The sequence below is a fragment of the Asterias rubens genome, chromosome 9 (assembly GCF_902459465.1).
Source record: "Asterias rubens chromosome 9, eAstRub1.3, whole genome shotgun sequence".
Taxonomy (NCBI): Eukaryota; Metazoa; Echinodermata; class Asteroidea; order Forcipulatida; family Asteriidae; genus Asterias; species Asterias rubens.
In genome coordinates this window covers 9,645,980-9,658,482 of record NC_047070.1, presented here as the reverse complement: position 1 = coordinate 9,658,482, position 12,503 = coordinate 9,645,980, and the positions used below count along the sequence as shown (strand labels likewise).

Genomic DNA, 12,503 nt, shown 5'->3' with positions numbered 1-12,503 from the left:
ACGTATCATTCTAGTAAACCGCAAGTCGTTGAAACTGAACATTTTTTTATCAATTTCTGTCTGAATAACGTTTCAATATAAAAAAGCAAAATATGCTGGCCTTTACGAACGACAATAATGGTTGTTTCGTGGGGGTGTCAAAAATAAAAATGGCAAATTGCCCCCTTCCTGCGTCATGGTCTAAAACATTTCGAACACCACTCACTTTCAGCCCACTCTTATCAACAACGAACGGGGATGTTGGAATCTGACTGTTAGTAACGGTCAACAATTCAACAGTTGTGGCGATGCCAAATACTAATTCATAGTTTTATACAGGGATTTGTTAATTTTGATTCGACGATTTTCCTGCAAAATTAGTAGACAATGTTATAGCATGCAAGGGATTTTCTGAAATATATATTAAAAGATGAAAATAATGGGTAATATTAATTAGTCCATTCATAAAAAATTACTTATTATTTTGGCCGTTTGTTTGATGCCGGTGTAATGTGCGCATTCGATAGTGCACTTTTTTCTAAATATTGTTATATCTTTTGAGAAGGATAATAGTAAATGTTAATACAACAAGGCATAAGAAAAAGACAAAGAGACGTTATATAACATGGGTGACAAAAATAATTTATTTTTCCCCGTAATATTTCTTTTTTTTTCTTCAATATAGTACAACATAATTTACAGTAGTATCATTTACAGGTTATCTCGTACATTGTTTATAATATATTATAAACTAACAAATTAAATAAGAGCAAGTGTTGTAAATCATATAATACTCGTACCGAAACAACAAACATGAGGAATGAATCTACATGGTTATTTTCCTGTAGATTTTGTTTTTGTTTGATAAATCTGAGCACTGTGATCCGATGGATCAGATCTCCCTTTTTTTTTACAGAAGGTCCATGACTGCAGAAGAACAGCATATTTTGTCTGATGTCTGAACATTCGAAAAAGACAATCACAAGGCACATGTTGTTGAAGTTATCACACATCCAAAAAAAAGTAAGTGCTATACACAGCTATAAGTCTGGCATATACACCTCGGACATACAACACATACACACACGATGTAACTTTCATCCAAAGCGCTATCGTTGCAGCATTTCTAGTCGATATCAAAATTAAAACATCAAAAAATGAGCTGTTTAACAAGTTTACATTTTTCTCAGCAAATGAATAGCAAATAGCAAGTTTATTTCTTCTGCTTTGTATACATTCGAACTGAAGTAACACAACAAGAGCACATTGACATTGACACGTGAAATTGCATGGCAAGTGGGCGGGGGTCTTGGTTTTGTGAAAGGTTCTTTTTTTAGTTTTTGCAAAACATTGGTTGACAAAAATAAAATCCTGGACCTGCAGGTGGTTTTTTTTATATTGGTAGCAAACGTAAAAAGTACAAGCAATTTAAGTATCTGAACCAGTTTACAATTATGTGGTATTTTCTATGTTTCAATGGGCCATATGGAGACCGGCTCCCTTGTCTTCAATTTTCGAAACATTCTTCAATTTTCAGCAAGCCTGTTGCATTCAGCATACAAAAATAATTGAACCAACTGATCAGATGGAATTATAGTGCCTTTATAAACAAAAGTGATGATTTGTAATCTTCCCTATATAGCTGGCAAGAGCGTTAGATGATATTAAAAGACCCCAAACCAGAGGGGGAAAAAGTAATATTTTACCAATCGGAATACAATTATATGCATTTCACCAGAGGGTATTTCAGAATTTCTTAATACGTTAACACTAAGTTATGCTTCTTAAATTATATTACGACTCGCTCCAATGTGCATCTTCGGAGAAAGTTTGCAAAAGAAATTTCCCCTTTGAAATGCAAAGCACTAGTTTTTTGTAAACATCTCTGAAAAAGATGGTTTTCGAAAATCTCGAACCCTTTTCTATGCAATGAGAAACGAGTTCTACAAAAGGGTAATTCCTTTGCACTTTACATTAGGCCTACATACTTCTGAGCAAAAACAGACCAACTCTATGTTGTGAAATACTTCCAGCAAAATGAAGATAATTTAGTTTTGTTTGTGATGCGAATTGGAAATGTGCTGAATAATAATGTAAATTGCTCGGGATTATAAGTTATCCGGGAAAGTGAATAATTGAAATGACTTGGTGCGAAATCTAAAATAAAATAAAAAACATGTGAGAAACATTTTTTGTCGACAAAACGTCCTTGATAATATACTTGTACCAAAACTACATTTAAAGTCCTGAAGACATTAAACATGCGATGTACCTAAATAGCAGAAAGAAATAGAATGACACAATTTTGTACCAGAGTTTCAGCATAAAATAGTACTACTGACTACAGCAAATTGGTCCCGAAAATAGTGCAGCAATTTTGATATTTTTACACCAAAGGTTTCCCAAATAAGATGTTTACATTGCGTTTTTGTTTTTTCTTCTTTTTCGAGTTTCTCGTACAAAAACACAAAGGTTAAATCGTTTAATGTCAACCACCGAAAGAGGAAATAAAAGTTAGATTATCTTTCGAAATCGTGAATACAAAGTGTAGTCAGTTTACAGTGGTGTGTTGCAAAAATCCGGCAATTGTGCAGTATTCTGAAGCTGAAAAGAGTTTTAAAAGTCTTTTTCGGATTGTTTGCACTGTGGATATATTATTCCACCATGGCGGCATGAGAGTTCAATGGTGTTCCACGGGTCTAAGACGCACTGGTTGTTACCGTACTTGCCGGTAACGAACACGACGAGGAGGGGGATGGTGAAGTATGAGGTAACTGATAACTGCATGATGAGCTTGCCCCTTTCATCTGTTCTGACTCCTTCTTCACCTTTTGCCGAAGATGAATTTTACAGTGCCTTTTCCTCTCGTCACTCCGGGCGAACTTACGGCCGCATGTGTCACAGGAGTATGGCTTCTCGCCAGTGTGGGTACGGATATGGGTTGTCAAATGATCGCTACGGCTAAAGTTCCTCAGGCAGATCCGGCACTGAAACGGTTTTTGTCCCGTGTGGATGCGAATATGACGGGTAAGCTCGTCACTTCTAGAGAACCGACGGTCGCAGCTCTCAGCAGGGCAGGCGTATGGCCGCTCGTGTGGTGGTGTCTTACCGGGTCGACTCACGTACTTTCTGGGTTTGGGTGATTTCCCAGTGACTGACGAACTGGGGATAGCTGCGGGGTACGGTTGGTTTAGAATGTCAGTTGGGTTTGATATTTGCAGCATCATACTTTCACCAAGCTGCTGTGTGTGAGTCCGTGAAGGTACGGGCTGAGGTGAGGTTTGGGTGCGAGATGTTGAGGGTGACATTTTCATCGAGATGGGTTGCTGGTGTGAGGGATGCGGATGCACATGTTGCGTTGATAGCTGCTGGTGTTGTTGCTGCTGTACTGGACGACCGAAAGCAGAACTCGAATCTAAAGACACCGGCCAGGTGTACTTCAAAACACCGTCAATTTTGATGGACTGTTCGGCGAACTGTGTACCCACTGGTTGTGAAGCTGATGTTTCAGCCGCACATGCGGCACTGCTAAGCGTGTCAACAAGTGTGTCGAACGTAGACAGACCACCAGCCTGGGTGTAGGCGCAGGAATAAGGGGGTAGATGTTCTGTTTCGGTCATATCTGGGGATGACATCGGTAGAGGTTCAGTACAGATAACATCATAGCTTGACGAACTAGTCGGTGTGTAAGATTCCTCCCTGCCAAGACGCACGGTCTCGGCAGAAACTGAAGATTGACTGCCAGTTGGGACTGTCTCGTTGATGAGTGTGTTGGAGCTGCTGACAATGTTACCGATGACTGTTGGAGTAAGCATCCCCTGGTCGCCCGATGGCCACCATGAATGCGGGTTGGGGGACCCACTAGGGCTCTCTTGGTCCGGAGACATGTGAGGTGCCGTGGTAGTGATGGTACCATGGTAGCAAAGAGGCATCGTCTCATTTCGGCTGTTCATGTTGTGATCATGCTCCAAACTTGGGTCAACAACCGTGTGTTTGTATTCAAAGTCTTCCATGTTGCCTGTAGAGTGGATGAAAAGAAGTGAGAAAATCATAAGTATGGTGTCATTATAAAAATATACCGAAGACAAAATATCAACTAGAGAACTGTTACAACACTGTTGTCGATAACTATCAACAAATTAGGTCGATCAAGTTTTTGTGTGTGACAGGTAACAGTAATCGAGTTGAATATTAATACATAAAGACATCTTAACAAAAGGTTAAACATTGAATAGAACAGCTCGATTCATTCAATCGTGTCAGCATAATACGAATATAACTTGAGAATAGCACAAACAATTTCCGTACCGCGTGTGATATTTAATTTCATCTGTGTGCAGGCGAATAGGAACGGCTTTAATATCAAAGCACTGGATGTGTACCGCAATACACTACCGTAAAAGTCCGCTAGTATTTATATGACCGCGTGTGCGGGTGTGAAGTAGTGGAGGCTCCAGCTGCGATTGACCGTACTGAAGTTAGACCATGTTCCGATCTAGTGGGTGGGTGCGGGTGGTTTTTAACATGTGCTGCCCCACGCCCACATGCCGTTAAGGCTCAATAATTTCAAATCAAAAGAAAAACTAAAGGACTGAGTGTCCACCCACGTTGTCATTGAGAGTTTAAGTAAAATATTCCTAAATTCTAAACACATATTATGAAATGGTGAACAGCATACAACAACAATCCGTAGAGTTTCAGACTAACATTTTTGAAATGAAGATAAAAAACAACTCATAGCATATTAAATATTCCAAGGAGGGCTTCGAATATTTGTAAAGTGCATGTACAAAATATTTGAAGTCAAATAAAAACAATAACAACTTTGAGCAGGTAAAAAAAAATTCAAAGTGTGAACTTCAGTGCAGATGTACAATAAAACAAAAACTTAATTAACAAACTAAATAAGATTTGCAAAGTAATTCAAGTTTAAAATATAAAAAAAAAATTAAAAACCAAAAAGAAAAAAAAATCAGAAAGAAAAACAAAAACACGTACCTTCAAAGTTGGGGAGATCCACTTGTTCGCCGATGAACAGGTCAGTATTGGACACAGCCATGGAGTTGACAAGTGCCCTGGTCAACTCGTCGGATACAGTTGGGTATGACCTGGATCCAGAGAACGACTGACTGAAGTAACTTGTGTCAAATTGGCTGAGCGCAACCTGGGAAAGGGTGTCCAAATCCATTCGCATTTCGCTGGATTTTTGTTGTTTCTTGCTCATACGTCCTGCAGTTATTCACAAGTGCACGACGAACTCTGCGTCGAAAAATTGACCGCAGAATGAGATTCTCATAAAACCTCGGAAATATTCAAGCAAGTCCAAAAGACAGAACGACTGTTTCCGATGTTCATCGAGAAGTGCCGAAGTTTGCAATGCTTACGCCTCGGTTTGCTTGGTATATTTATTCGTTTTTCATTCATGGCTTGAATGCTAACCTTATTAGGGGAGGGGTGACACGTGCCTGACTATACAATGACGCCGATGAATGGCGATTGACGTCATATCACTAGTCGCTATAGCTACTCGCTGTGTGCTTTCAGGCAAGGTCGTTGGGACTCGTCGATTCAGTACGGGAGGGCATAATTAAATAGATCCTACTTAGTTATGTACGTTTAATATTGAAGGTATTAAACTCATATAATTTAGCTTACATATATAACAGTATGTTAAAATACGTACATAACTTGTCTCTCATATAGTTTTGATGACAATTAAGAATAATTCTTCTCTTGTAGTAAAAACCTGGTCTACCTAACAATCCGAGTGCAATGGTATCGCCCAGTCGTAGCGCTAGATCGGCACTTCGGATCCCGGGAATTACTAAATATGGTCATGAGATTCTTCGTAAACGCAAGCCGAGCATTTATTACTTCCGATTGATAGTACTACGTCAGAGATATGCCACGCCTGGATAAACAAACCGAAGATTAACGAAGCGGTCCGACTGGACTTGGGTTCCCACTAATGGGGAGCACGGGTGAATAGTAAACAAAAACGTTTAATATTCACAAGGTTCGAGCCGGGTAGAGTTCGACCCGATCTATTATTATGCTAAGTATATTCCCGGTAAAACGTAGTCGCCTTTTCTGTAAACGGTTTTGGTGCAATTGTGAGCGTTGTTTTTAGAATGGAATGAGCATTAACAGGTTAATTTGAGACCGGTGTTCTCACGATCTATTCCTTGGGACATGCTACCCACTCATACCCAATGTTTTTCCAGGATCTGTTTTCGGGGTTTTTGTTGTTTTTTTAAACGAGAGGTGCTTCAATGTTGGGACCCAGTCTACTGGTGAATCGGATGACCGAGAATTGGGCAAAAAGGTAAGCTTTGTACGACGTTTGCATGCACCGAGTGGCTATTATGCAGACCACGTCCAATAACTGCATGTAATTGTACACCGAAGGTTTCATGGTTTCACTGCAGTGTGTGTCCGTTTTGTTGATGGTGAAATTCTCATATTATGATCACTGGAATCTATGAGGCATTTCTGAAACCTTCCACATTGAAACTGTCACTTTGTAAATTTGAAACCACATTTATCTATCGGCGTCTACATTACAAACACATAGATGGTTATTCAATTGAAATGACGTTGTAAAATAAAACCTACACTAAAAATTACATTCAGAGTATTAATTGTTATCCTTTCCAAACGCTATCTTATGAGAACCATGATTGTAACACTGAGAGAATATTACTATAAATGAAGTCAGTTATCGGCCAATTTATAATAGCAAGAGAAAAACTAGGGAAAATAAATCAAGCACCAGGGGGTTACAAAGAGTTAGGACTAGTCTTATCTCAATTTAGGACGGGTTAATACTCGTCCTAACTTGGGACTAGCCATGCGTTTTTTATATCTCCTAGGACTAGTCCTAAGTTAGGACTAATACTAAACTCTTTGTGAAATCGACCCCAGGGGGTTTGAAAAAAGCCCCCAAATGTGGATCCACCTGCGCGTCTAGAAATTAAGTGTATTGTTTTAAGTCTGAAAAACACGCTTTACGTCTATATCATGTTTTCAAGTTGTTCACACTGTTATTGCCTTTGGGATTGTTTACAGTGTAGCCTGGAAAATAATTCAAAAATAACTCCTGAAAATATAGCTGCCCAATAATATTTAGAGGTAAACTTTGGTCTCTAGGAGTATTGCTAAGTGAGTCATGGGCTAAAGCGTAAGTGAAGGAAATCCCTGTAGAAAGTGGTTGGCTCGGTGTATGCGTCATGAGCCTTTTCCCCATCGGTTTAATGGGAACTTCCCCCTCCTCCTGAGCATGGCTATTGATGGCTGTTATTGCCGCGTTTTCTTCCTGATGCAATAGTGGGATTACTTTCCGTATGGCGCCACCACTTTTTCACTCATTTTTACAAAAAGGGATATCTCATTGAGGTAAATTAGATACTGTATTATTTCATATCGAATGAAAAAGTGGTGGCGCCATACGGAAACTTTTCCGTTAAATTGTTTGAATTTTAAAGTTGAATTTACATGAGTAGTTGTATTGTAAACCAAACCCAAACCATCTTTGTCTCTAAAAACACATCAACAAATATCCAGCACGCTGCTGAGATAATATTTTCAATTTTAGATAAAGTGAGAAGGAGAATAAAATAACAAATAACGCTTTACCTTACTGGAACCTATTAAAATGTAATATTATCGGTATCCCACTTCTCTAAACCCAGTTACAAAGCCAAAATGTGGAACAAACGTTCCGGGGTTTCCCGTTCGAAAAACCGCAGACAGTTTGCACCAAACAGAAACGGATATTGGACCATGGCACGTGCCCAAGCTCTTCCATTACATACATGAAACCAAAAATGCAAATCTCCTGAACGTCTGTTTACGTTGAGTGGTGTATAATGTATACCTATTGGCCTTGACAGTATGCCTACATGTACATATGACCCGGCACTTCCCTATGAAAGTATGTGTGTGCGGATGTCTGGTAATAATTTCACCAACACAAGGTACATCATTATGTACGTTAACGGTGGAGGTTCCCCCGATGGTAATACTATGCATCGGAAAACACGTCTCTGTATACATACATGTACACTCTACTACACACAGGGAAAACGTAGGCCATTTGGTTTCCGTAACGTCAGCGAGCCACCACCCAGCAAGCTTACCATGTCATTGCAGGTCAGTGCAGGGATCAATTTGACTTGCGTAGCTGAACGTGGCCTTGAAGTTCCCAAGACTGAGTATGGGCTCGTTAATAAATGTTTAGGTGTATGGATTGCGTCGGGAAACATTACTGCACCAAAATGTACATCATTAACGCATTACTAGTAGGGTTTCCGAAGAACTTGGTGACTTGTTTGCGTGAGAGATAGCATTGTATCATCAAAGTAGATCAACTATATTATATGAGATAATCAGTCAAGAATTTGAGAAGGTGCACAAAATCCGAAGGACGGAGCACATGTCCAACGTCATTCCCACTAATGAAAAAGCCATAAAATAAAAAATAAAAAAAACATAACATCTATCTATTTATCTGTCTATGAAATGAAAGATCTGTTGTGTTCAACTATTAAATCATTACTATGTAGTGACGGATATGCGAATAAAATATATAAACAAATAAATACTAATATTAAAATAAAATATCTGAACTATTTAGACTCCTACAGGTTTTGTGAAATCTGTATTACTGTAATAAGTAGTGCATGGGGAAATCCCTTTTTTCAACAGAAACCCCAAAATGTCATTGATATGTTAGTTTCTTCTTCAGTTTTGTAGTATTGAAGGCCCAGCCTATATGCCGAATTACTATTTCTTTTGTCTGTATGTATGGGCTGCTGTCCCTTTGTACGCCAGGGTCATTTTGATTTGTATTTTCTGTACCTTTTGTTGTATCTTATCCTCTCTTTTTAAGGAGGTTTTGGCTGACCTTAAAAAGGACTTAATAGTTAATTGAGTCCTAGAAGAAACAAGATTGCAATCTTGAATCAATGATTCGTTTTTACTTGCTTTTATAAAGTATTAAAACCCGGCTTTTAAAATGAATCTTTCCAAAACATAACTTGGCCTGAACTTGCCGGGATGTTTATTTACATTTGGAATTCGGTTACCAAGACATCCCACAAAACCCTCACAAAGCAACAGTTATATGCAAATAGCCATTGAGTAACCACAAAAACATAACCTTGTCCCTGCATAACCCACTGATAAGGGAGCCCCAATTGTCAACCACAATGGGGTTACGACTGACTGCATAACTTTGGAACCACATGAAAAGGACCGCCTAAATGCCTGACAACTTTGTTAGAGTTAAATGGTATGTGGCGACTGACCCACTTTCCCACATTCCTCAACTGGCACAGCCTTAGCAACCATTCGTGGAATTCACAACACACCAAAACACACGGCTATCAATGGGGTTGGTACGGCCGTTCACGCTTCACAACTTTCTTTAGAACTTTCTGGTTCGACTATTCGATCACCAAACATCTTGTTGGTATTCACGACAGAAATGAATAGAAGTCATATTTTCCTTTGCCTCTGGAATGGTGTAATGATGATGATTCTGGTATATTTCTTGCAGTAAAGATGACGTTCAGAGGGTAAGGTAAACATTGGTGTTGTGAGTGGGAAGATGGTACATGTCTATTTTCTTAATTAGTCATTGGGAATTGGAAGGACCTCGAGAATTCCTCTGCGCCGTGTGTGTGAATTTCGTACACGTAGAATTCGTACAGTGTACCCTACTAGTGTAGGGCCTACACATGGAGGTAGAAGTGTACACGAACAAATAGCAGTCATCTTTATTAGTGCATGCAGTTATTATACAGACCATGTATACCGCAATATATACTTCATTTACACACTTTGTTCAATTTTATAGGGAGTTTAAGGTGTCAGGTGATGAAAATAGCAAGTTATCAAACACTAGGCAATAATTGAAACCATAACATTGATGTGGTGGTCGTAGTACTCCCTTGGTACAGTACTATTTTCTTTGGGCTATTGCTCCACCACACCATGGATATCTTACTACCAATCCATGACGGTGTACACAACACTGTATAATGCTGAAACATTAATTAGCATTGGAAATTGTATTTAATACGGAATTCAAGTATACAGGGAGAGAAACTAGCTTATGCTTTTTAAAAACTGAGTGAATGGGTGGACAGGTAAACTAGGGCCCATGATGTGGAAGGAAGGGTGCCCGAGAAGCTACCTTCATACAATATTGTACAGTTTAGGCCTACTCTTTACAAAAATCACAATTTAATTTACATAAATAGTAAATTAATATGAAATACTTAATTTTTAATTATATTATGATTAAACTGCCACTTTCATGAACATAGCAAAATAGCTTGTTTCTATGAAATTGATATCAACAGTAAAAAAAAAAAACATTTATGTATCGAGTCTATCAATATCATTTGTACTTTGTAAGAAGCAACACTGCTTTAAAAACTTAAAATATCTACTTGTTGGTGATATTTTCAGTCTTTTCTGAGAAATCATTCGGAATGTGGTCTGGTTTCAAGCAAAGGAATACCTTTTATATATTGCTGACAATTGAAGATCAACCTCCATACAAGTGAAGTACATGGAAGGAAGAAAAACCCCAAATGGCACTTTATGTTTGTTTTTTAAAAATAACTTAGGATAATTTGAATGGAAGACTGCTTCTTGAAAACCGATGTTTTATTGAGGAAATAAAACACAATAATGTTACAATAATTGTTGCTGCAATTCTTGAAATACAACTTTGAGAAAATCACAATGGATGCCATTTCCTTCCCAATTGTGCAGTAGTTACTGAGAAATGTTGTTTTATTTCTAAGCTGGCAGATTTTGTGATTAAGAACAATATTATTGTGAAGACATCAAACAACAGTGTCTTTTGCAAAGGCATTTTCCTCGTAAAATTCTTCAAACAAGCTATTTTGGGAAGGGAAATAACTGCGATTTAAATAAGCAAAACATTTCCAGTTTAGATTGAAAAGACCATAAACGTCATCATCTGCTGATTTTATATTCACCTCCTAATGCAAACGCAATGTGTATTACCTATGCCCATAGGATTCGAGCTGCTCTCAGCATTCTACACGATATCGAGCTCTATGAATAGGTTGATGTTACCCCTATGCCTACTCATTTTTAGCACGGACAAAAATAGCACACGCTGGAAAAGACAAGACACTGTCCTCACTCACACAAAAAAAATATAAAGAAATCTCCTGGAGTAGTAATATTAGAATATCATTGTGAACAAAAGCCTGAGCCCAGATGCTCGTTTCGTCATATTGTAATTTGTAAAGGCCAGTCATGTCTACGTAACACATAATGGCACCCAGGTCTTCTTCATTACACAAGCTAGCATTTATAGCGATGAAAAGCTTGGACTCGAAGATAAAAAAAAGTCAAGGGAGTATGGGGAAACTAGATGGGGAAAGAATAGACAAAATAGGGGGAGGGTTTACAATCTATAACCCAAACAGCGACTATTTTTAAGCAAACTAGCCCAAAATAGGTTTGTGTATTTTCAAAACAAGTTTCTAAATATGGATCATCTTTGACGTCACTTTCATTTGCATGGATGACAAATGAAGCTGATATGACGTGGCATCGAGCTAATGTTTAATTACACCGTTTAATCTTTACAGCTCATTGGGTATAGCTGTCCGCCTGCACACCTACATGTCTGTATGTCAGGTAGTAGAACATTCAGACATTTTAAAGTCTGCCTGCCTGTAAACAAAAGATGCAATATTTGTCTTCCAATTAAAGGCGCCGGACACTATTGGTAATTACCCAAAATAATTGTTGCCATAAAAACTTACTTGGTAACGAGCAATGGAAAGCACTGTAGAGTACCACATTGTGAGAAACAGCTCTCTTTGAAGTAACGTAGTTTTTGAGAAAGAAGTAATTTTTCACTAAAATCTTTGAATTTGATTTTGAGAACTCAGAAAATCAAGCATCTGAAAGCATACAATATCGGTGACAAGGGTGTTTTTTCTTCCATTATTATCTCGCAACTTCGACAACCAATTAAGTTCCAATTTTCACAGGTTTGTTATTTTGTGCATAATTATGTTGAGATACACCAAGTGAGAAATACTAGTCTTTGACAATTACCAATAGTGTCCAGTGTCTTTAAATAAGTCATGCTCTTTGTTCTACTTCTCTAGCACTAGATGCTGTGGATACTGTTCCCAAAAGCTCATTTGAACTTATAACTCAATGGGTAACCAAAAGGTGGAAATGGTAATATTACATCCCTCACAGTCTCACATTTTTTTTCTCAGTTATCTGTCTTTACATGTGTCCCACCAAGATTCTTGGCCTATTCTTGTACAAAATTTAATTTTGAGTTATATATGCTCAACCAAAAGGAATCGAATGCCATGGAACATACATGTATGCCTATACATGTATATATTATGAAGGTTCTTCAAGGGCAGAATTTATGAAAATTCTCAAAATGTGGGATGATATTTTGTTCCATTCTAGAATCAGCCATGTACATGTATTGTTTATTTCATAAA

The 12,503-nt window shown here is 38.2% G+C and overlaps 1 protein-coding gene across 1 annotated transcript; it reads right to left on the bottom strand.

The window, feature by feature from the left end:
- Nucleotides 1–611: 611 nt before the first annotated feature.
- On the bottom strand, nucleotides 612–5,350 carry LOC117294757 (early growth response protein 2-like). The gene is made up of 2 exons (XM_033777272.1): nucleotides 4,978–5,350; nucleotides 612–3,997 (listed from the first exon to the last, which is right to left on the bottom strand). The coding sequence occupies exons 1-2, from the start codon at nucleotides 5,201–5,203 to the stop codon at nucleotides 2,679–2,681; spliced, it is 1,545 nt and encodes a 514-aa protein (XP_033633163.1). The 5' UTR covers nucleotides 5,204–5,350; the 3' UTR covers nucleotides 612–2,678.
- Between the last annotated feature and the right edge of the window lie 7,153 nt (nucleotides 5,351–12,503).

Excerpts from the sequence above, each read along its gene's own strand:
- LOC117294757 (XM_033777272.1), bottom strand. The coding sequence starts at position 5,203 with ATGAGCAAGAAACAACAAAAATCCAGCGAAATGCGAATGGATTTGGAC. Across the intron at positions 3,998-4,977 it reads GGATCTCCCCAACTTTGAAG|GCAACATGGAAGACTTTGAA; the intron begins GTACGTGTTTTT and ends TCCACTCTACAG.